Source organism: Girardinichthys multiradiatus, chromosome 12, assembly GCF_021462225.1.
Source record: "Girardinichthys multiradiatus isolate DD_20200921_A chromosome 12, DD_fGirMul_XY1, whole genome shotgun sequence".
Classification (NCBI taxonomy): Eukaryota; Metazoa; Chordata; class Actinopteri; order Cyprinodontiformes; family Goodeidae; genus Girardinichthys; species Girardinichthys multiradiatus.
Window position 1 is genome coordinate 41,278,767 of NC_061805.1, and position 22,935 is coordinate 41,301,701.

At 37.6% G+C, this 22,935-nt stretch overlaps 3 protein-coding genes across 7 annotated transcripts in view; all 3 read right to left on the minus strand.

The window, feature by feature from the left end:
* The window catches only part of LOC124877807 (probable E3 ubiquitin-protein ligase HECTD4), a 54,572-nt gene extending 50,175 nt beyond the window's left edge, over positions 1-4,397 (minus strand). The window contains exons 1-2 of the mRNA XM_047381350.1: positions 3,759-4,397; positions 290-849 (exon numbers count right to left, since the gene is read on the minus strand). Coding sequence (XP_047237306.1) covers positions 290-849; positions 3,759-3,905 — 707 coding nt within the window. The 5' untranslated portion in view covers positions 3,906-4,397. The remainder of the gene's footprint in view (positions 1-289; positions 850-3,758) is intronic.
* A 671-nt stretch (positions 4,398-5,068) lies between these two features.
* Positions 5,069-18,589, minus strand: LOC124877493 (group 3 secretory phospholipase A2-like). 3 transcript variants are annotated; one of them, XM_047380732.1, is made up of 7 exons: positions 17,760-18,589; positions 14,400-14,532; positions 13,641-13,775; positions 9,637-10,562; positions 7,299-7,431; positions 5,536-5,639; positions 5,069-5,372 (listed from the first exon to the last, which is right to left on the minus strand). In XM_047380732.1, exons 1-7 carry the CDS (start codon positions 18,241-18,243, stop codon positions 5,317-5,319), a joined length of 1,971 nt encoding a protein of 656 aa, XP_047236688.1. In that variant the 5' UTR covers positions 18,244-18,589; the 3' UTR covers positions 5,069-5,316. The 3 variants fall into 3 exon arrangements, with proteins under 3 accessions (XP_047236688.1, XP_047236686.1, XP_047236687.1); XM_047380730.1 differs by having other exon boundaries at positions 5,520-5,639; positions 17,760-18,586; XM_047380731.1 differs by having other exon boundaries at positions 5,520-5,639; positions 7,299-7,428; positions 17,760-18,583.
* Positions 18,590-19,467: 878 nt separating this feature from the next.
* Positions 19,468-22,935, minus strand: part of LOC124878506 (rabphilin-3A-like) — a 30,022-nt gene continuing 26,554 nt past the window's right edge. For all 3 annotated transcript variants that reach the window (XM_047382485.1, XM_047382486.1, XM_047382484.1), the window contains one exon: positions 19,468-21,479. In XM_047382485.1, the coding sequence (XP_047238441.1) occupies positions 21,349-21,479 (131 nt within the window). In that variant the 3' untranslated portion in view covers positions 19,468-21,348. The remainder of the gene's footprint in view (positions 21,480-22,935) is intronic.

Genomic DNA, 22,935 nt, shown 5'->3' on the forward strand with positions numbered 1-22,935 from the left:
CTTTAATTAAGTATTATCATATATGCAGCATTAGCAATGGAGAAGAACTGATCAGATTTATCTATGGGTTAATTTTAGAAAATGTTGCTAATAATAACCAACTTGCTTAAGAGTAAAGTCAATGATGGCTTTCATCATTAACATCTCAGGGGACTTCAAACCACTTAGTAATATAAAACTATTTATCAAAACAACCTTCAGATTATATCGTTCTCTGTTAACACAAGCCATCAGAAAGATAGTAAAATATTTGGCCTTAACACCATATTGCCAGATGTTATTGCCTCACCTGGCGCATGCAAGTGCAACAAGTGCAGCAGCAGCATTTTCCCGCTGTCTCTGTGTGTGGAGAACCTGTGAACGAGTCTGAGTCTGAGGCTGAGCCTGGCCTGACTCCTGGGCACCGTCTTCAAGCCAAGAGCACAGCAAGCCCTCCAGCCCATTGAGACAGTCTGCAGGCTCTTTGCTGAGGGTGAGCGGCTGGCAGTCCCGGAGGCAAGCTAGCAGTACTTCTGCTGTTACACCACAGAGTGCTGGGTCACTGTGAGTTTGGGACTGCAGTAGGGGGAAGACCAGCAGTAGGGCGACACGGGAAGTGAAAGGAGCTTGTTCAGGTTGCTGAAGGAGACCTTGCCTTTTCAGCAAGGTCAGGGTCTCCTCATCAGCCCCTCCAGTTCCCTCACGGTCCTGCTGCTCCTCCAGGGCCAGCTGCCGCTGCGCCGCCCACAGGCCACGCAGCGCGTTGAGACGGTACTCCAGCAGACGAGCGTATGCATTGCTTTGATTCCCACAGACAGCACGGAGACGCTCTGCAAGCTCAACAGGGTTCTTTGTCTCAAAAGTAAGAATCTGGAGAAGACAATGAGATTTTAAGTAAGACAAGAAAGAAAAAGACAAACAGCTTACAAAGCTACCTTAAAACAAAGTTTAAAAATGGCAAATATCTACAAATGTCTGTCAAATTTACAGGCTCAGTGTATTTTTGGTTGAAAAGTTCATCTCTGTCTTCTTTTCCTGAGAGCAAAGTTTTTTATAAATATATCACAAATCGTTAAGCTACATTACAGGTTTAATAGCAATCAATATAACACTGCAAATATTTGCAAAATGACAATAATTATTCTGTTAATTAAAACTAAAGTGATTAATCATTTCCAGGAAATAAACTGTTGTAACTACAGTTCTTTAGACTAATGGTCAGAGAAAGCAAAGATTATTAGATATAGTGTATCAAAAGTGAAACAATGTGCTTCATGTGCACTTAGGCAGCATTTCACATATTTATTACATTCTACAGCCCACAAATCATAGAGCAGAAAAAAAAAATCCATTTATACCATTTAGCAGGCACAATTTGTATTGATTCAATTTGAGCAATGCTTCTTATGTTACAGCAACACTCTTTAACTGGATGCTGGCCTGTCTCCACCCTGCTCTCAAAAACACTGCTGCCACTCATTTTCTGCATCAGATAAAAATAGTCAGAGTCACAACACCTACGAGGACTGAACTAAATGACTAAGCCTTAAAGATGGACACCGGAGCAAGATTTGCAGTGAATTTCACAATAACCAAATGAAAAGCACAAACCAACTATATTTTTTCCCCCTATAATTTATGTATGAGTCACTGCTTAATGGATAGCCTTTTAAAACATGTTCGATTTTCAAAGACAAAGGACCAGCAATATAGTTTCACATGTGAACAGTTTTGCCATTTATGAAAGGCATGAATTTACTGTATCTGGGAGCTGATGAATTATCGTCCACATGTGCTGTATTTGGCATTAATGTAAAAGTAATCCTGCACTGCCACTTTAATAATGCTCTATATATCCAGTACATCTGCCTGAGATGTAGAAATTGTGTTGTATGCTACATGGATATTGAATAATTTAATGGAATAGAATTCATAATATATCTGCATATTGTTCTTGGCCTGTGTTTTTCAAAGAGAATCACTTGCTGTACTTTGGGCTGCCTTTAGTCATACTCAGAAGATTTTGGTTTCAGTTCAACTACAAAATGACCATGAAGTAAAATTAGCTGTAATGGAAAGCTAATGAGCCCAAACAGCCATTAAAATAAGTACTCAAAGCACCTTGGTCTATGTTTCAGATACTACTCAATGTTGTGGTGACTTTTGAGCTCAGAGCTGGAGCCACCGTCTCCTTTTCCAAATTCTGACTGGATATTTCTATTTCAAACATACAGTGGAAATAAAAGATTTTTTTGTTCTTCTTTTCTGTTACAAAACACATCACAGCCCTTATTGTGGAGCTGTTAAATTGTCTTGACAGTATTGTGGGATTTAGTGAGGCGGTACTTATAATAGAACGTCTGAGAACCACTGGTCCAGGTCAATGCAATGGGTACTACTACAATAGCTGCAAATAAATGTCTGCAAAGGCCGATGTAAAAACTCAAAACAAGCTTTAGTTCATACATGCGTTCATATATTCATGTTACTTAAACAAAGACCACATAATATCGCCAGCTAGGTTTTACTATAGACGGTGCTTAATCAAACACTAGTATTATTTTAAATTAAGGAAAACAATTTACAAACTGGTCCTTTAAATCACAAGTTAGATGACTGGTACCCAGAAAAAATGAATACGTTTTACAAAAAGCTAGATATGAAAATTGATAAAGAGCTAAATTAATCTGTCTAATGAAGGTTTATTAGTAGTGTGTTTCCTAGTTAGTCATCTTGAATAAAATGTACAACTATAAAGAATTAGTTGCACATCATGTTAATGATTGCATGTATATATGTCCATACGCTGAGATATCACAGCGTGAAAATGTATGGATTAGGACGTTAGTTCTTTTTTTCATGAACATCCTATTTAGAGTTGAAATTTAGTGAATGTTAAACAGTGGAAGCATAGAAAAGCCAGGCATTAGGCATCTGACCACAAACATCTGACACCATGCCCTTTACAAAAAGAGGGAGAGCACTAGCTCAGCCTTATTTAAAAGGAAGCTTGCACACTGAAATAGCGAGGCTGTAAATATACATTGTTACTGCAGCTAGAAGTTTCAATAGTCATCATTACAAGGTTGGACGAATCTAACCCTATGACAACATCCGGGATTGTCTTGATCGCTTCAAAACAAAAGCCTGTTTGTAAACAGTTCAACAGCTATGATCAGTTTATGTATTTAACCATGTACTCTTTAGATAATTTAAACTAAGTCAAATGGGGGTTTTGATGCGAAGGTGTGCAATTCATGATACATTTAAAACATACTATAACAATGTTATACATCATCAGTAGGTGCAGCTTTGTGGTTCTGAACTTAACGCAGTATTTAAACTCCACAGGACCAATCTCTGTTTTCAATGCATTTTACACGCTTTTATAGTAGATAGTAGTCACCACGCACTTTTCTTTAAGTAACTGTATAGGAAAACAACAATATAATTTGTTCCTTTTAACTTTGTTAAATCTGTATGGTGCATCATAAGCAAAGGTCCACTGGGACACAAGCTTTGCAAATGCGGTAAAGCTTTTATATTGAAAGCAGCAGGAACTAGGTAGCAAACAGTTGGGCTCCGACAGCGAATCAGTAACAAGCAGAGCAGAAAACTTGCAAACGTCCGTACTGCTGTGGTCACCCAGTCTGTGTTGCATCAAACATGCAAATATTTTTTTCTATATAGTTAACTGAAAAGAAAAAAAAAAAAAAAACCTGCCTATGCACATTTGTACTCTGTGCGACTCATACGCTGTGAAAGACGGTTTCACCTACCTCCTGCTCAGTGTCTCCCTGTTCCGACACTCCGATCTCACTGGGCAGCTCGGCCAGATCCGTGACCCGTATGAGTCCGTCATGGAGAAATATCGTCTCCTCCTTTACCGAAAGCCACTGGGACGAGTCCACAGCCCCGGAGCCCATCACTCTCTCCTCCGACAGTGATGCCGAAAGAGGCCAACATGAAAAACTCAGTGACAGAAAGTCAGAAACGCCCCAGACAACCTGCTAAGCACCTACAACAACATCACTACCCTAACTGTCGCAGTCTTATCTGACAGCGGAGTCTGGCGGAGGAGACTGGGGTGCTGGGAGACAGGCAGGTAGCGAGCAACCAGCAGCGATGGCTCCACTTTACACTACATCACTGCCGAGCTAACAGCTGGTTTTGCTTGGTTGCCTTGATTAGCTGAGCTAGCTTACCGTATGGTACGGGTTTAACGCTGCCGACCACAGTGGGCGTGACACTCGCACTAAAATCAGTTACTGCGTCGCTGTTTGCACAACAGTCCATTCAGGGTCCAGACTGAATCTCTGTCGATCTCATTTCACGTTTAAAACGTCCTCACAGACAGCTCCGGAGCCGGCCAAGCCACTGTATCAGAGTCTGGAGGAGATAACGGGAGTCACCAGGCCATGTTTCCAAGGCCAACTGACGGCTCCCAGCATGCATCGCGGCAGAAGAATAGCTCTCTAGCTGTCAAAGATTAATGAGCTTATTCATAGATGTAACTCAGTTTGAGTATTTTTATTTATGTATTTTTCCGGATTAAGAAAACACTTTCAGATCGATTTGGAAAATCAAGAGATTTTCCCATTTCAATCGACGTAAACTGTGTAAAAAGGAAAAAAAGCAGGAAGAATAATGAATCTTTAATCTTAATAATTACAATTTGGCCCTAGAAAAATTGAAAAAATTCTCCTCATGTTGACCTAATTCATTACTGTATTTCGTTTTTCTCTCAGAATTTTGACTCTTTTTTTTAACATTTGCACTTTTTGTATATAAATAAATTAGAAAAAAGTGGAAATGTTAAAAATAGGAAGTTTGATGACATCCTATTCTTAATGTATTAGGTCCAATTTGTTGATGGATCCACAGTTGCCAGCAATAGCAACTGTAACTATTCTGCAATCTTCCCCAAGGGAGTGTGTTCATAGATGGATGAGAAAACCCTCCATCACAGCTACCTTTATTGTGAGACACACTCCCAGAGTGCTTCTCTTGCATCCATTATTTCTATGTTAAACAAAATAATTGTGCATTTCTATGAGCACATAAAAATAAGAAAAATGCATGTTGAAAATTCATGTCAAAAAGTTTATTTTAATAGTAAAATGTGGAATGATCTTCAAAAACAAAATGAATTCTGATTGTAAGATGATGAAGCTCTAAGGAGCTTTGTTACTGCACAGAGTTCAGTTTTAAGTTATTTGAGCTGTGCCATAATATCAGCTCTCATCTGCAGCCTTAGGCAATACTTATAAAGACGAACAGGAATCCTTTTTTTCCTGCCACTTGCAGAAAATCTCATTGCAGCAGAGTCTTTTTCTTTTATCTTCTTAAGTGCTTGATGTAGGTCAGAGGCTTCAGTGAAGCCCCCAGAACATCTGGAAAGAAATCATAACAGTATCAGCAATTAAACCAGTCTTATAACCTGTTTTACAGACAATCTTTGTGAAGGCTTCAGACAACAGACTCATATTTTACTATCAAATACAAAAAGATACTTAAACAAGCACTTTAGAGCTTGACACCTTTTTGTGCGATTACATTTTTTCTCCTTTGACAAAGTAAAGCAGTCTTGAGAGACAAATTCCACCATGAGAGAGTGGGGAGGACTTGGTTCCTTTAAACCTTTGATCCAAACTGCCAAACTGTGGAATTGGAAAAACACAAGCAAGATTTTTAATCTTGTATCAGATTTTATAATTTCACAATCACCAATAAAGTCACACATAAGGCAAGCATATATCCAGCAAGTATTTCAACTACATATTTATAGTGCATTGTAAAATTAATGATACCCACTCAATTCTTTCCCATTGCAACCACAATCTATTATTAAAGGGGACATATAATGCAAAATCCACTTTTTAGCCTTTGAATACATTTTGTTGTGTACTTGGAGTATGTAGAAATGCAAATAAATTGAATTTAGTCTCTCCAGGTGCTGCAAAGATATCTTTGTATTCTGTTTGGGTTATATTTTTCAGTCCATTCAGTTTTCTCTATCCTCTGTTACGTTTTTCCAACTGTTACGTCAGAGTATTTGCTAAATGTTCGGTTGTTGGGTGTGTTAACACACACAATTCATTACATTGTCCCCCAGGATTAGAACCTCCTCAAAGTGCCTGGTTACATTTTATTTTTCACATACATGTTCCCACATCTGTAGGGAAATTCCTAGTTCCCCCACTTCAAGAACAAGTGCCTTCAGCAACCTCCACCAGTATCAAGAAGGATTTGCTGAAAGGCTTCATCTGGTTAAGCAATCAGTTCCTTCTATCTATGAAAACGAGAGACACACCCAAGTGGTAAGCTCAAAACAATGCTAAAATGACAACAAACTTTATTTTAGATATGAATTTCTTGTGTGTTGATATGACATCCTGGCCATTGTGTTGATAGCAGTAGCATCGCGCCTTCTGCTTATGTTAGTGCTATGTGCTCGTGTTTTGCATTATTTTTGCCTTTTTTTGTCTTGTTTCTGCAGCACTCGATAATTGTATCTCTAGTATCAAACTACAAAAATGACAGAATGGATTAAAGTGGATCGCAATTTGACCTGGAGGGGGGCAGGGAGTGAAGTGCCACAATAGCAATTAAAGAGACCAAACGAAAACGAGCTGCTCTCAGATGCACCTCAGAACAGGGGTAAAAGAGGGACCTGTGGAGCTACAAAAACAAGGAATTCAGACCAAAGGATTGCAGTTCTACTTTATATAGACCACAACTGAATGATTTAAGTGTAAAAAGGATGGATTTAAAAGCATATGTCCTCTTTAAATTTGGGCATAAGGCTGGGTAACACAGAGACAAACAGGACAAACAAATGTTTGTACCCTGCCTCTTGCCCAGTGACTGCTGGAGATGGGCATACCACTATACTGCTTGACCGTGCAAGGACCTGCGGTACAGATGTTGGATGGGTGAATGGACAAGACAGACAGACTACTTTTTACAATTTACAGCTAGAACTTTGCAGTCACTCAGCAAAGAAAGAATGATCTTTACACTTTAGATAACTGTTCATGAAGGCCTGTATTTTCTCAACTTCCAAGACAACCTCCTTGTTGTAAAGCTGTTCATTAAAACCATTAAAAGGCAAAGGAACAGACAATGCAAAGGTGCAAAGTGCCTGCTAACCATATTTGCAGGCTTCATTCAGTGCGCTTTTTCAATTACTCTACTTAATGAACCAGGTTTTTGTAACAAATTAAATTATTCCCGATTTAGAAATGCAAAAAAATATATACACAACAAACAAAAAAGTTATATATACCATAGCGTGAAAACTGAAAGAAGCACTTTACCGGCTTGTGCAGTCACAATGATAGGCAGTCTTGGACTCCATGTTTGTCAGATTATATTTCTTCTCGAAAGGAGGAATTTTGTATTTACAATCATCCAGATGTTTGAGGCTTTGACACCTGACCTCATTATCTGCTGGTGTAAAAACAAACAGATATTTATCTTTAAAAGAGTTTCAACCATCTAATCAAAACTGTCACTCTCACACAAAAATAAAATTTCCTAGGAGGTTCAGGAACAATCCATGAACCACAAAAGGCTTAAGCCTCTCATAAACTGGAAGATGCTGGAACATAGAAAAGCCAGTTTAACGTCAGCATGCACGTAGAAGTTGTTGCCCAAGGAAGAAGCACCTGCTCCAAATGCAAGACCCTAAAGCACAATAGATATTTGTAACTGTCCACATGGAGCCAGTACTCTCTGGAGAAACGTTTTTTGATCAGACAAGACAAAGATTGAGCTATTTGTTCACAATGGCAAGAAGAATATTTAGAAAAGCCACAAAGAGTTTAACCAAAAATTTAACCAAATATTATTGGGGGTCTATATATACAGGTAAATCTCAGTAAATATGTGTTCAGATTAAGCTTGTTTGTCAGCTTCAAACTAACTTTTGTGAATAACAACCTCTAAGCAGGTATTATATATAGTTTTCATTAAGCCCATATTTCTGTATTAAAATGCTTTTATTAGTTTGATGTAATATTCTACTCTTCTGAGAAATTAAATGTGTTTTCATTAGCTGTAGGGGGCAATTCATCATGTTTAATAGAAATAAAGGCTTGAAAATGTGTTTCCCTTAGTGAATTTAGTTACTGAAATAAAAAAATGTTTAATAACATTATAACTTATTCAGATGCAGCTGTAAAATTGTCCTTGTGTGCATAATTTGAGTCATCTGTGAATTAGAGAAAATCTGCAATAAATTCAAACATGTTGATTCAAATTGCAATATTTAAATTTAATGAAGTCTTAGTTCTGTGGTCATCCCACCCCTAAAAATGAAACATAAACACAACAAAATAGATATGATACTAATGCCAATGGTAAGTTTGTTTAATGTTCTTTGGTACTATAGATGGAAAAATGGATATCAAACAAATTCTCATAGTATTTGTTGTTTTAAGTAGCTTTTTTAACACTTTTCAAAAGCACATCTACCAATTACAAGCCTCCATCTAACCCTAAAGAGTACAGTGCTGGGTCTACTACACAGTACACTCAGTCTGTAAACTGACTGAGGGCTGATATGAAAGTAAAAGACTTTAGCTGTTAATTTTTTGGTTATCCAACTGCAGATGAGAAGATTACTTGTCTTAGAAGTAGCTCAAATAAACTGTAACTTGCTCCATGTGTTTCTTCCTTTAATACTTTTAATCTACTAAAGGATGCATTTAGAATTATATACATTTAGCTCAAATCTGTTTTGTTTCCCAGATTTATTCATAAATGGTTCCCTGTGCCACCAGTTCATTTAAGTCACTGCAATCCTTGACATCAAGAACTGCTCCCACCAAATCCAGTTCTTACAGCATTGTCTTACAGCTCTACAATCAGGTAAAGTAGTCAGAGTCTTTTATAAAAGAAAGTCAATTAATCAGTTGGCCAATTTTCCCTCTAATATTTTTGATTAGAGATCAGCAGATAAAATACAGAAAAAAAACGAAATAATTTTTCATTTTTATTAAATGCATCACATCTAACTCACACCATTTTTGGTTGCTAAATGTTCCAACAACCAGCATGTACTAGGTTAGGGTACTTTAATGAGTAATTGGAAATGACATTGTAATTACTTCATTTACTGCTGGATATAAAACTACTACTTCTACCAACAAAACTGCAGCATACGTTTTCTCTTTTTTATGTTACAGTAATTAGAAAAAACATCAACACCAGAAAAAGTTGGACAAACCAGTCAGAAATGGGTATGGGCCAGTAAAAGTCTGAAACTGTGGTGTTTTCACTCAAAGTTATTTTTCACTGAGACGTTAGAGACCCTATGTCTACAATAAAGCCAAGAAAAGGTCAAAACACTGCTAATAATAATAATCATCATTCTGACATAAAATAATCACAGATCATCTAATTTATATGAATTCCTCAGACTGTTGAAAGCAAGGCCATCAGAAGGCCTTTCAACAATCATTTAGGCAGTAAGAAGATTGTGCCAAATACAAAATATCAGAATTGATCAATATCAATATTGGCATGCCAAACCTCAAAGAACACCAGGAATCAGTATCAGCCTAACGTGTGCATTTCTATTCAATAGTACCTTAAACTGGCTACCCATTTGCTTAAAGGGTAAGACTGAAGCAAGCAGCCACATTTACTCACCTGCCATATCATTTTTTACCAGGCTGTTATTTGCATGGATCATTAGGGGGGTAATATGACCCAAGGGCTGCTGACCTGCCTGCTTCCACAATAGATTAAAATCCAACTGCTTTTGTTGGTTGCCCTTTTTGTGAAATGAGGCTGTCATATTTTGTTCTCTTGTGATGGGTGTTGCAAATGTAGCTGCACTCCAAATAGTTGTTAGAGGTTCCTGGTTGGGTATCCCAGTTTTATTTTTTAAACGCATTCTCTTGAGATTGACTGGTGATCCATCTTTATATGTTTTTGTCTGAGTTTTTTGAACAGTTGGTTTTAGACAGCTTTTACAGTGCAACCGAGCAATGTCCCTGCTCACAGCCATGTTGGATTCACAGCATTTACTCTGATATGGGGCTTTATGTTTACTTTTTACTTGTTTGATCACTCCTTTGACTTTTGTAAAATCTTTCTCAAGGATTAGCCTTTGTGTTAAAGCTGGAATACTTGAAGGTATTGCTGTAGATGATATTTGTACAGAGGTGGTTGTGGGGATGGTTGGTGGAATGTCAGTTTTCTGTGCAAGACCAGGAACGTCCTTTCCCCCAGTCTTCTTTTTTCCATCTCTCTTTAGAGTTTTACTATACATCTTCATGGATATTCTGGGCATTTGTGAAGGTCCTTCCCCAGAGAGTTTCGTGTGCCTTTTGCATTCACTCCCCTTTGTTCTTCTGCTGTGAAACATATCTCCTCCAGATGGATCTCTGAGACGACATCTATGTTTAGATTCCGATGCCTTCCCCTCAGGGTTTGACACAGGCCTCTCAAATAAATGCTGCTCTTTACTTATTGTTAAATTGTTGTTGTCATATTTGCCTGTAACATCAGAGCTGTTGAAAGGCAGGGGGCTTTTGAAGATGGCATATGGAGCCTCTCTAGCCTTTTTGCACCTATAGAGAGAAAAAACAAATGCATGCAATAAGAGACTGCATTAAATTTACAAAAACAAAAAATCTGGCTTTTTGTTTAAAGTTGGTTGACCTAAAAAGGTGTAATTTATTACCAACTGAGATTCCATCACTCATTTAAAGCTACTATAATTAATGTAACAGTGGTAAAGCTGTGTAGGCACCCTAGCATTTATTTACTTTCGAGGTTTTTCCAAAAACAAAAGTTCTAGTGCTTTACCAGACCTTGAAACAGTTCTTAAGAAGATCTGTAAAAGAAACATTTTAGTTCTTTATGTGACTTGAAACATATTTAGGGTAAATATTTGATTTTCATGCTGTTACATTCTGATTTTATGTGATTCATTAGAGAAAATTACATTTTGTATCCCAGTTTCCCTGCAAACTGATGTCCTAATATCACCTGTTAAGGGTATCAATGTTTATCTAAAAAACAGTCAATGTTTGTAAAAGCTTATTCCAATCCTGATTCACATTGACTAGTAGCACTTCGAACTGGAAAGTCACACAACATTTCAGGAAGAATTTATTAAAACAACCTGATGATATAAATACACGTTTTTTATTAACAAATTTAGAAACAGCATTTTTAGCTGCGAACAGAGGCTGTCAGCACATCTCTATGCAGTGCATTGACCCACATCTAATTCTGCAATAGGTTATTTCATAACAAGCTGGTGGAAAAGAAGAGCTCATCTTGTTCCAGAACTGATCTAACATTTGATTATTTTTTTAAGCTTAGCTGTTTGACGTAAAACTGTACCAGAGTCAAATTCTTTGTTTTTCTGTACAAACTTGGCAATAAAAACAGATTCTGATTCTGATTAAATTAGGCAGATTAAAGGTGAAATACATATTGGGTAAATTGGTTGTTGATTTCTATGAGCCTGCCTCGATCAGGTGAGTTGGTGCTAAGACAACACCAGTTTATCAATACCAGAGTCAATAGTGGTGGGAACAAAAAGATCGGATGCTAAGAAAGCTATAAAACCATTTACCATTTACTATAAAACAAAAAAATATTTTTAAAGATTTTTTGTAACTCTAGTGGCCTTTATTAACAGTTTATTTTGCAACTTCACCTACAAGCAAGAGAAAGTGTAAAATCCAGCCAATATTTTTTCCGCTCCATGAGAAAACAGTCCCACACATAAGACAAGGAAAAATAAAATAATGCAACTGCAATTTAGGCAGTGAAGTCTCGCATGTCTACCACTCCCAGTGGAAAGGGAAACTCTGTCTAAACTAAGGTTCTGCAACCTGCAGAATATGTAACTCTTTGGGTCATCCACAGTGCCTCCTAATGGCTTTTTCCAATAACATTACAGAACCGGACAGTGTTTTTGTATTTAAAGACAATGAGGAAGGTTAATATATCAAAGGACATTGAACTGTAAAAGCCATATCAGATTCTTGCTAATACTTCACCCTAGAATCCGGCTATATGTGCCCTTTTTTTATTTTGAACACCTGCCCCTTTAGTGGTCTCTGCACGGCCCTGCTTTCCAACAATCTCTGCCAAGAATTTCCTCAACAGAGTTACACTAATGGTACAAGATGTATCATTGTTGGGTTCAGTGTTTTTTCAATGCAATTTTTAAAATAATTTGTTTGCCATTTTTCTTCAGTATCAAACATTTCTTTCAAGAAAATATAATCCTTTTCTCATTGTAAAGGTTAGATCATTTTCTTTGTTTTAAAATCTAAATGAGATTCTAGATTTCTTAAATTTCTTCATGAAACAAGCTGTTTATTATATTAGGTAGGGAAAAATGCAAAGAAAGCGATGTGTTATGGGGCTGTTAAAACATGAAAATATCATTAATACATGACACCTAACAGCCAATACCTAATGTATCTATTATGATGCAACTACTCTTTTTTCAATAAATAGTTCAGTCTTTTAAAGAGATCATTTTCTAACCACTAGTTTTGTATCAGGCTTTGTCAGTTAAACAATTTTATTTTTTTGTCTCCCTTGGAGCTCAAGACATGCTAGTGGTGCAAAAACATCTACACTGATGAAGATCAGTCACACTTTTTTTATTGATTGTTTTTATTGATTGTTTAAGCTTTTAATTACTTTAGAAAATGAGAAAAAGCTGCCTAAAAAAATATTTGTAAAATGTGGACAGAGACACATTTTAGAGAATTTTAAGCGTTTTGTGGCATCACAAGTACTACTCACGTGAATCTAAACAAAAGCTAATGAACTATTCATAAATTTGGTTAAAATTAAGTATAACCTTAGATATTGGTGGCTTATCGGAACCAGGAGATTTTTCACTTTGATCACCTCTGACTGGTGGCTTGCCTGCTGGAAACAAAGTTCAAAGGATCCTTTTTCAATAAGGGAACACAACACACATAAGCACTATCAAGTCATGCTGACTACAACACTTTGTTTGGTGTGGAGTGGAGTCAAGAAAACTCAGAGATGCAATTTTCATTATTGGTGTGGTGTTTAAAACAAGTTAATTTCTACAACATTTGGAGACATATCTGCAGTGCGTTCAGGCTGCAAGAGAATAAGAGAGAGTGATACTAGATAACAGGAAGGCTGGACAATCCTGGGTAGCTCTGTTTATACTTTTGAGCGTTTATATCTACTCTGTAATAATGTTACCTTTTTCTACAGTAAGTATAAGCAACTACTACTACTTCCCCTCAACTTGTGAATAATTAATGACCACTCAAAATTCATGACAAATTCAGATCTTTTTTTAAAATACATGCCTCTCGTATTCATGTTAATAGAAGATCTCCATGTATCCTTTTGACAAACTTGATTCACTTTTAAGGTTTATGCAATATTCACAAATGATGTTACGATTAAAATTTAAATTTTACTTTTTTGTTATATCCTAATAATTGTTGTAGTAATTGCACAAAAGTAGTTTATTTAGAGTTTATTTTGCAAGTTCTGGAGAAATATGTGGCTTTTTCAACATAACCATACCTGCACTACATAAAGAAAATCTTGTCTTCATTATAGCAAATGCTCTGCCTATAAATACACAAAGCTCCAGGCAGCAGTATCAGTGAGTTTGTCTCCCTTACATTCCCCACCAGTACATCTGTGTGCAATGCTTTTGCTGCTTCAGCTCAAAACAGGGAACCTTCAGGATGTTGAAGAAGCTGTAGCCCACCACACTTGAAATGCTGTCATTCGTGCCTAGAAGGCACTGTCGAAACCTGACAGACAGAGAGAGTAGGCAAAAGTTAAGAAATTATCCAGTTATTCAAATACCAGGTAAATGTTCTTCACTGCTACTGCTACCTTGTTTTATTCTTGTTCTGAGATTTCATCTGTTTGAGTTTAATAATCTGTGAAAATGTTACTTGGACATTAACAAGAAATAATTTGTATTACAGATGTCAACTTTAGAGATGTGACGTCAGAATGAAACGTGCATCTCCATTACTGTAAAAAGGGTACTGGGTAAAAAGAAAGGAATGCTCATCAAATCACAAACATTATAGAAGACATGTTCACTCTTGAAAGATAAACTTTGTGCAAATCTGTGCAACCTTGCCTGAAAGACTGATTGCCATGAAGTTAAACTGATTAATAAAAACTCCGGATTTTTCTAAAGTCAGTTTCAGATTTTTGGTATAAAGACAAATCATATAGCACATTCCAGACATGAAATATTAGAATATAAAACCATAAAACTTCCAAAATTTTGCCTCAAAACAAATCTGACCTTATACTGCCAGAGCAGTGATTTACCACTTGTAAGAGTTTCCCCAGAGGGGACAAATCTGTGCAATCCAGAGTCACTTTAAATGCCTCTGTGGGTACATTCTGAGACTCACCTTTGGTCACACCCACAGTGTGAGACTGTAAAGAAGTTGGGGTTGAAGACTCCATAATTCACAGTGAAAGCTGGGATGATGTCTGAGCAGTGGTCGTGTTCACGGCAACACTTATCTGCTTTCTCAAACATGCCTGCGCACAAGAGCACCACCGAGATATCAAAAACACTTTGCATGAAGGAAGTTCAAGATTCAAGCTGAAGTAATGTGACTTTAAATAAACTCGAATTTGAGATGGGAGATATATTTAATGTGAAAAAAGTACTGTGGTATATATATTGTTGCTTCATAATAAATAATATAAACATCCTGATTGCACAACACTATTTTCCTACTAAAATATTAGACACAGCAAAATCCCAACACTATCATATTCAGTTCTTTAGACCATCTGGTCATTTGAGGATCTTCAGTTTAGTTAAATTTAATATTATATATAAATTCATCAATAATGTCTATCCGTTCATCCATTGCCTATATCCGCTTGCTCTTGTAGGGTTACGAGGGGGGCTAGTGCCTATCTCCAGCAGTCATTGGGGGAGGTCACCCTGGAGAGGTCACCAGTCCATCACAGGGCAACACAGAGACACAGTGGAAAAACAATCATGCAGACCGCACTCATACCCAAAGACAATTTAGAGTAACCAAATAACCAAACAATCTTGTTTTTAGACAGTGGGAGGAAGCTGGAGTACCCAGAGAAAACCTATGCATTCACGGGAAGAACATGCAAACTCCAAGCAGAAAGGTATTGAACCCAGTACCTTCTTGATGCAAGGCAACAGTGAGATGCAACAGTGATGCAAAATATTTATATCCCCTTTTTTCAAATTATGTCACCTTAGAATATGAAAAGGATGCATGTTACTTGATACATTTTCTTTTCAAATATCTGGTTTTCAACTATGAATGAATGACTTTTTTATTATCTTGGCATATTGTTGGGATCCCAGCCATGAACATGGACTCTGAGGTATACACCATCGAAGGCCTATATGAATCTCTACACCTTTCAAAATCACACTAACCTATTCCTAACTTTGCCCAGGAAGAGGAGGAGTCAGAGCTGGAATCACTGACCCCCTTCGCTCTGTCTCATTCCGGCTGCAGACAGCAGCTAACGGAGGGACCAGAGCACATGTCGGCTGAAAGCCTTGAAACTCGCGGGCGAGTAAGGCTTCTACTTTGAAGAATGCTTGGATCCAAAAGTGACTACGATAACGCCAATCTAATGCAACAAAATAATGATTGTGCTGTTTGTGTATCCAGCATTCATTCATAAAAAAGGTGTAATAAGTCAAGTGAACAGAGATCGGCCATAACACGCCCTCATGCATTTTGATCCTTTTATTCATGGTATTTTAAATGTACATGTTTGATTTTAAAGGCAAGGTTATAAGTTATAAGCTTCTTTTCTTAGCTTCAACCACTAACAGCTAAGGTAACACGTGAGTCTATTAAGAATTATTTATCCATTTTATCCTATTTTTGTTTATAAATTCTTGTATTTTAAGAAATTGTGTGAATTTATTCCATGTGTGTGCAGAGTTTTGCTGTTCAGTAATGTCAGAGCCTGGCTCACCCCTTTCACAACTGTCCTAATACCACCGCCTTATTATTTAATAAAATATTATTATTGAATAATATTTACATAATAATAATCACAACAATATGCTTTTAAAGTGAAAGGAGCCAGCTGAAGTAGTATGGCCGTCTGCTCTGGATGGATCCTCAGTAGCTCCCTTTGGAGGTTTTCTGGGAAGCAGAAGCCGACGGGTGGATGGATGGATGGATGGATGGATGGATGGATAAATACAGTGGTGTGCATTTGTATTCAGCTCCCCTAAGTCACTACTTTGTAGCACCACCATTTGGTGCAATTACGGTCACAAGTCTTTTGGAGTCTCTACAAGCACATCTTTGATCTAGATCATTCCACTTTAACACTGGTTGTATGTTTAGGATTGTTGATGTCTGCTAGAAGGTAAGCCTCCACCCCAGTCTCAAGTCTACTGCAGCCTCTTATAGGTTTTGCTCTGGAATTGCCCTGCATTTAGCTCAATCCATCTTCCCCTCAGCTCTAAACAGGTTCCTTGTCATGGCTAAAGAAAAGCATCTACAGTATTTTGCTGCCACCACCATGTTTCATGTTATGTTCAGATTGACATGAACTGTTAGTTTTCACATGCAGCATTTTGTATGCATTTTGTATGTATTTAGTTATGTTTTCTTTTAACCAGAACAACTTCTTCCACACTTGAGGTGTCTTCTATGTGGCTTGCAGCACACTGCAAACAGGACTTCTTTTGGCTTTCTTTCAGCAATTGCTTTCTTTTTGCACATCCTGTTTGTGAAGCACACAGCTAATAGTTGTCTTGTTTCCACATTCTCCCAACTGAATTGTAGGTATCTGCAGTTCCTCCAAAGTTACTATGGGCCTCCTGGCTGCTTGCTGGTTTAATGCCTTTTGTGTTCAACATGTCAGTTTAGGAGGATGGTTGTGTCTTGGCAGATTTGCACCTGTCCCATGCCCTTTCCATTTATGGAAGCATGTGAAAACTTCAAAGCTTGGGAAATGGTTTTTATAGCCTAACCCTGATATAAGCTTCTTCCTGACCTGTTTGCTTTGTTCCTTGGTCTTCATGAAGCTGTATGTTCACGGATGTTCTCTGACAAACCTTTGAGGCCTTCACAGAAAAGTTGGGTTTATGCTGGGATTAGATTACACCAAGGTTGTCTCTAATTACAAATTATATGACTTCTGGAAGCAAGCTGTTTCTCTGGATTTTATTAAGGGGTATCAGAGTAAGTGTGGCTGCATACAAATGCACTGCACATTTTAATATCTTTCTTTGTAAAGATTTAAGAAAAAGATCATTTTCGTTCCATTTTACAATTATGCTCAGCTCTACTTTATGTTGGTCTATCATCCAAAATCCCAATAAATGATGATAATGTGACAAAATACGAAAACGTTCAAGAGGTAATACTTCTTGTAGAAAACCTGTGCTGCTGTGTTGCAATCTTTATACTTGTTTCATTGTGTTTTGTGAATGGGTTGGGATGGGCAAACAGCTTTGCAAATGTGCAAAAGTAGTGAAAGGGTGCAGCTGTCAAAGAATAAATGAACAATGTCTATTAAATGTCTCCAGAATTTTCCCGTTTTGCAGAACCCATGAGGCTGTAGGCGACATTTCCATGCCGTATTCATGAATAATATCTCTGACAGACAATGTAAAGCAAACAAACGTAAAATAGGCTATGTGTGAAGTATAAAAAAAACTAAAATTAATAAAAACTAAACTAATACAAAACCTCAGAAAAAAAGTCCAAATGCATAAATGAATGCAATACCCTCACCCAATTGTTCGAACCCGGCAGCTTTGGTTCCAGTGCCACACCACAGCGTGCCTGGGAATATCCAGGAGCGTTTCCTCCGGGTTTTCCTCTCTGTCTCATCCTTCCCTGAGCCCCCGCTAGACTCCGGAACTCCGGAAGGTACAAGTGCGCACAGAGAATCCGGCGACAGCAGCACACCGATCTTAAACTTCTCGACAAGTTCCTGATCCCAAGTCTCCTTAATGTTGCAAAAAGCGTGATATTCTTCGGTAACATCTGGATTTGAATTGATTTCGCACGCTGCAAGCCGCATATCTTCAGACCACTTGGTGAGATACAAGAAGCGCACACCGGCGGCGTCGTGGCGCAGAAACGTGAGAAGCGTGTGTCCGTCAGCTGGAATCGATCTGAGGCAAAACACACCTGGACCAGGTGTGTTTTGTGCTTTGAATAAACTGAGCCATGATAAGACCAAAACAGCTTGAAGGAACCATCCGCTTTCCATTCCAATGTCTGACCAAGCAAACCCTACTTTAGCGGTAAATTAATTTCTGCATGGATTCTACTGCAGTGACAGACATCTGAGTTTTTTGCACCGCTGTCTTAAATGCATATGCCTTTGACGTAGTCGATGCCTTTGAAGAAAACGCGGAAATAAAATGTGTTCTTATTGGTCCGTTCATTTGGGGAAACTTGACACTCGGCTGATCACATCCCTGTGAATCCTTAATTATTCTTTTAGGTAGGGCTATTTTTTGTGAGATCCCATATATAAAATATAATCTGATTAGCTTCTAAGCAAATCGGATTATTCATCATACAAAATCTAAACCTTTTGTATGCACTGATTAATTTGGGAGATGAAAAGCATAACAATATAACTGTATCAATACTTTAAGATTGCATCGTGAGGCTATTAATCTACTATGAGTAGAAATCTAAATACTTAAAATTACATTAAACATGTTAAATACAGTGGTAGTGCCTAATTTATGTGCATGGTTTTGTGCTCTGAGACGTCAGATGAATGTGGTAGAACATAAGAAAAGTTGTTCACTTTTCCAACCTCCTCTGTCATCTGTTGTTTTTGCAAAGCAAGCAACTGAACATTTACATTAAACTGAAGAGTCATTGTTTTGTTGCAGCTCTCAATAATTCAAAGACATCATAAATATGTCCAAGCTAATAGTCTTGAAAATAACTAGTTTTGGTTGTATTATAAGCATCTTTATTATTGTTGTGCACAGTTTTACCTGCGATTAACCCATGTTTTCCTTACTCCTCTCTGCGTTTTCAACTTTCCGATGTCATCCACGTAATTTTTTGCAATTATAGTTTTGCACACATTTTATAACCAAAGATGTACCAGAGTATTTCAAAAATAGAATTAATTATGCATAGTTTTATATAAGAAGAATGAATTCTGTTACCTAGATTGGGGCAAAAGGAAGGGAATGGAATAAAGTCTGCAATTACAAGTATTTTTCCATACTTTTATACTCTCTTTTTTTTTTCCCACACTTATCCAGACTTAGAAAAACAACTTTTATTTTATTCCATCCTTTACCAGACTGCCTAGGAACCTTGTTACATTTGCCTAACACTTAGTCTTATCTGACATATTTATGTTTTATTCTCCAGTATTTTCAGAAAATTTTCTCTGATTTCTTCCTCACTGCTCAGAGTAAAATTCTAAAATTTCACAATATTAGAAAAATCAGAAAACGTGTGAATTTTCACCAGATTTTATTGGCCTGTGTAAACTTTGTGCAAAACCTTTACATGCAAAGTTATTAGCAAACATACAGATTTCCACTTCATGCACTGTCTATGTACAGATACAGAGATTAAGGAACATTCCACGGAACTGGCAGAATGAAGTAGGAGGCGGCTATTAACATAGCTCAGAGAGAAGCCTGTTTTTCTGTTTTTAGGAGCAACTGACGATCATTTCACCATGATCAAAGTTGATGATGTAACACAGTGTAGGACTAGGTTGCTGTCACATCTGGGCATTGCTCTTTACTCAGAAAACAACACACTGGTAAGCTTTGAACGTAGAGGATCTCTCAGTTGAACATTAAGATTGATCTGCTACTCATAGACTTCTTATATTTATGTGCTTAGTTGATATTTTGTCAATCCTGTGTATACTAGCAAACCAGTAAGTACAGATTAAACCATAATAATCATAGTCATGCAGAGTATGGCCTCTGTATCAGTAGGAATGTTATGGTGAAAGGTGTAAACATTAACGAAGATACAATAGCGTTTATTTCTAGCGAAGTATATATAACAATATATATATATATATATATATATATATATATATATATATATAAATATCATGCATAGGATTTTTTTGTCTTTTTTTGAGACTGGAATAACTAGCAGACAATTCCCTGTCTAATTCCACCATTTAAGGTGTGCTTTCCTTAATTTGCTTTAATTAGTGAACAAACACTCACTGAAGCCTTAGATAATTAGGGTGTGGAAAAGAGAGAGGGAGAAAGAGAGAGGGCGGGTGGGGTGTGTTTGGAGTAAAAGCAGGCTAAGACTGCCCCAGGCACATGAGAGTCACAAGCACAGTGCATGCAGGTAAAAGCTGCACATACCTTTGACATGACTTTTTCTGTTTTCTCTCTTCTGTAAACGGGTAGGAAACTTGATGGTGTGTATTCAGTGTAAACAGTGCAGTAAAAAACCCTCTGAGCTGTCAGAGTGAACCGCAAGCTTAGAACGAGCAGAGGTAGCAGGACGTGTTTCTATTTATTTTGTTTTATCCCCCAAAGAAATAAAATGAAAGATCAGAATCTTGGTTACGCTTTCCAGTTTCTCTCAACACATAGTTAATACGCCCTACAAACGTAAAATAGCGCACAGATCTTAAATACCACAGAAAAACTTCTGTTAAACTACATAGGTGTGCCATAATATTTTTTTAAACCACAAATTAACAGCAACTGATTACAGCTTTTTCTAGCTCATGGTTCACTCACGAATGAATCATCTGAATCAGATGTCTATCCTAACCTGAGCAATGTATCATATGTAAACATTTCTTTGTGGAAATATACAGTATGATCACACATCTGATTTATTTTAAGGTGCAGCTGTGGCCTGGCATGCTTATAGAGCTCTATATGTTTCATACAGCAATTATGTAATGAATTTGGGTTGTGTGTTCAGTTTGAGGCCTTCTTGAGCTTGGATAATGGAACTTATGCCATAACATATTTCTTTTCCTGATCTGTACCAGTGCAATGGAAATTTAATTTCCTTCAGGGAAGAATGTGTCACTTAAAAGCATTTCTGAAGGATCTGAAGGCCTTTTGTTGCAGTTTTTTTGATGACAGTTTGTTTGGCTTGCGTTACTTAAATTTCAAATTAATTTACATATTGTGATTTGTGCCAGAGGCAAATTTGGTATCAATAGAGAAACCGCTTCCTATGAAAACAAGGGAATTATATGCTAAATTCGGAGAAGGAAGAAACAGTGTCTGCCTGTTCAGGGATGATAAAATCAATATGAAAACAAATAAAACTACATTTATAAAAGTGCAACAAGACATGAATGCAATTTGATTAGGTGTGAGCCCATGCTGTATGGTTAATCACTGGCAATGTGGTTCTCATTCACTAAGGTGTGCCAGCGCTCGATCTTCTTGTCCTTGTTCTTCAAGCACTCATACCAGTGCTTCAGCCTCTCCCCTTTGGCGGTGATGCCGAGCTGACAGCCACCTGTCAGAGAGGAGGGGTTCATGTGAGAAGCAGGAGGTGAGCAGGTGAGGAATTCCAGTTTTCATTGAATCACAGCAGTGATATATAGCGCATTGCAAAAGTATTCATAGCCTTGAGATTTTTCTTAAACATTTTACCACTTTGCAACCACAAACTTCAATGTATGTTACTGGGATTTTATGTGGTAGACTAACACAACGTAGTTCATACATAAAAAATGAGAGGTAGAAAGTTGTGTAGATGTTAAACAAAGCGTTAGGTTATAGAACAAAATGTCTCAAGCTCAAGGAGACTCTACTTGAGAAGGCTGAGGAAGTTTGGTATGGACACCAGCATCCTCACAAACCTCTACAGGTGCATTATTGAGAGCCTGCTGACGGGCTGTATCACAATGTGGTACGGGAACTGCACCCGTCAGAGACGCAAAGCACAACCGAGGTCATCACTGGCAGCAGTCTCCCCCTCATCCAGGACAATTACCGCAGCTGGTGTCTGTGTAAAGCACACAGCATCATCAAGGACCACACTCACCAGCAAAAGGACTTTTCCTTCTGCTACCTTCTGGGAGGCAGTACAGGTGCCTGCCAGACTTAAAGACAGTTATTATCTGCAAGCTGTCAGACTACTGAACTCTGGACAATAATACTGCACCAAACCACATTTGTGACACTTTATTAGCTTATTGCTGTTGCACGATGTGTACTGTTTTTATTGCACGCCATTGGTACTTCGTTTTTTCTAGTAAGTTGAACGGTTCTTCTTATCCCAAGCATTTAATTGCATTGTTGACTGTGTGTTAACCTGCATATGACAAATATACCGATACAGCTGTGAACATATTATGGAGCTCTGCTCAATTCATCATTTAAAAATGGTTATGTCAAAAAATTTGACATAACCACAAACCTTCCAAGATAAGGAGAACATTAATCTGAGAAGTAGCCAAGAGGCCTGACATAACACAGAGGAGCAGCAGAGATCCACTGCTCAGGTGGGAAAATCTGTTGGCACAACAATTCTTGGTCATGCACTCTACCAATCTGGCCTTTATAGTAAGAGTGACAAGAAAAAAGACAGTCTTGAAAGAAAGCCATGGGAAATCAAGTTTAAAGTGTACCCACAAACAATATGGCAGACAAAACAAACATGTGGAAGAAGGTGCCGTGGTTAGGTCAAACCAATATTGAACTTTCTACAGTGGGCACTACCCTAAACACACAACCCCCATAGTATCGACACATGACGAAGTGGTGATGCTTTTCCTCAGCAGAGACCTGGTAAAATCTGATGGGTAGATGTATGGAGCTGAATGCTGAGTAATTCTGAAGAAAACCTGTTAGACGGATTTGGGTGGATGTCCACAACAACCTTAAACATACAACAAGAGCCTCAATAGATTAGGTTCAAATATATTGAAGCTGGTGGCTGTAACAAGAAAAAAATGTGAAAAGGTTCA

What these genes read in the sequence shown, in the direction of transcription:
- LOC124877493 (XM_047380730.1), bottom strand. Translation starts at nt 18,243, where the DNA reads ATGGAAAGCGGATGGTTCCTTCAAGCTGTTTTGGTCTTATCATGGCTC. An exon ending in CACTGTGGGTGTGACCAAAG is followed by an intron (nt 13,776 to 14,399) that starts GTGAGTCTCAGA and finishes TCTGTCTGTCAG; the next exon opens with GTTTCGACAGTGCCTTCTAG. An exon ending in GGTAAAAAATGATATGGCAG is followed by an intron (nt 7,432 to 9,636) that starts GTGAGTAAATGT and finishes TTTTTACACCAG; the next exon opens with CAGATAATGAGGTCAGGTGT.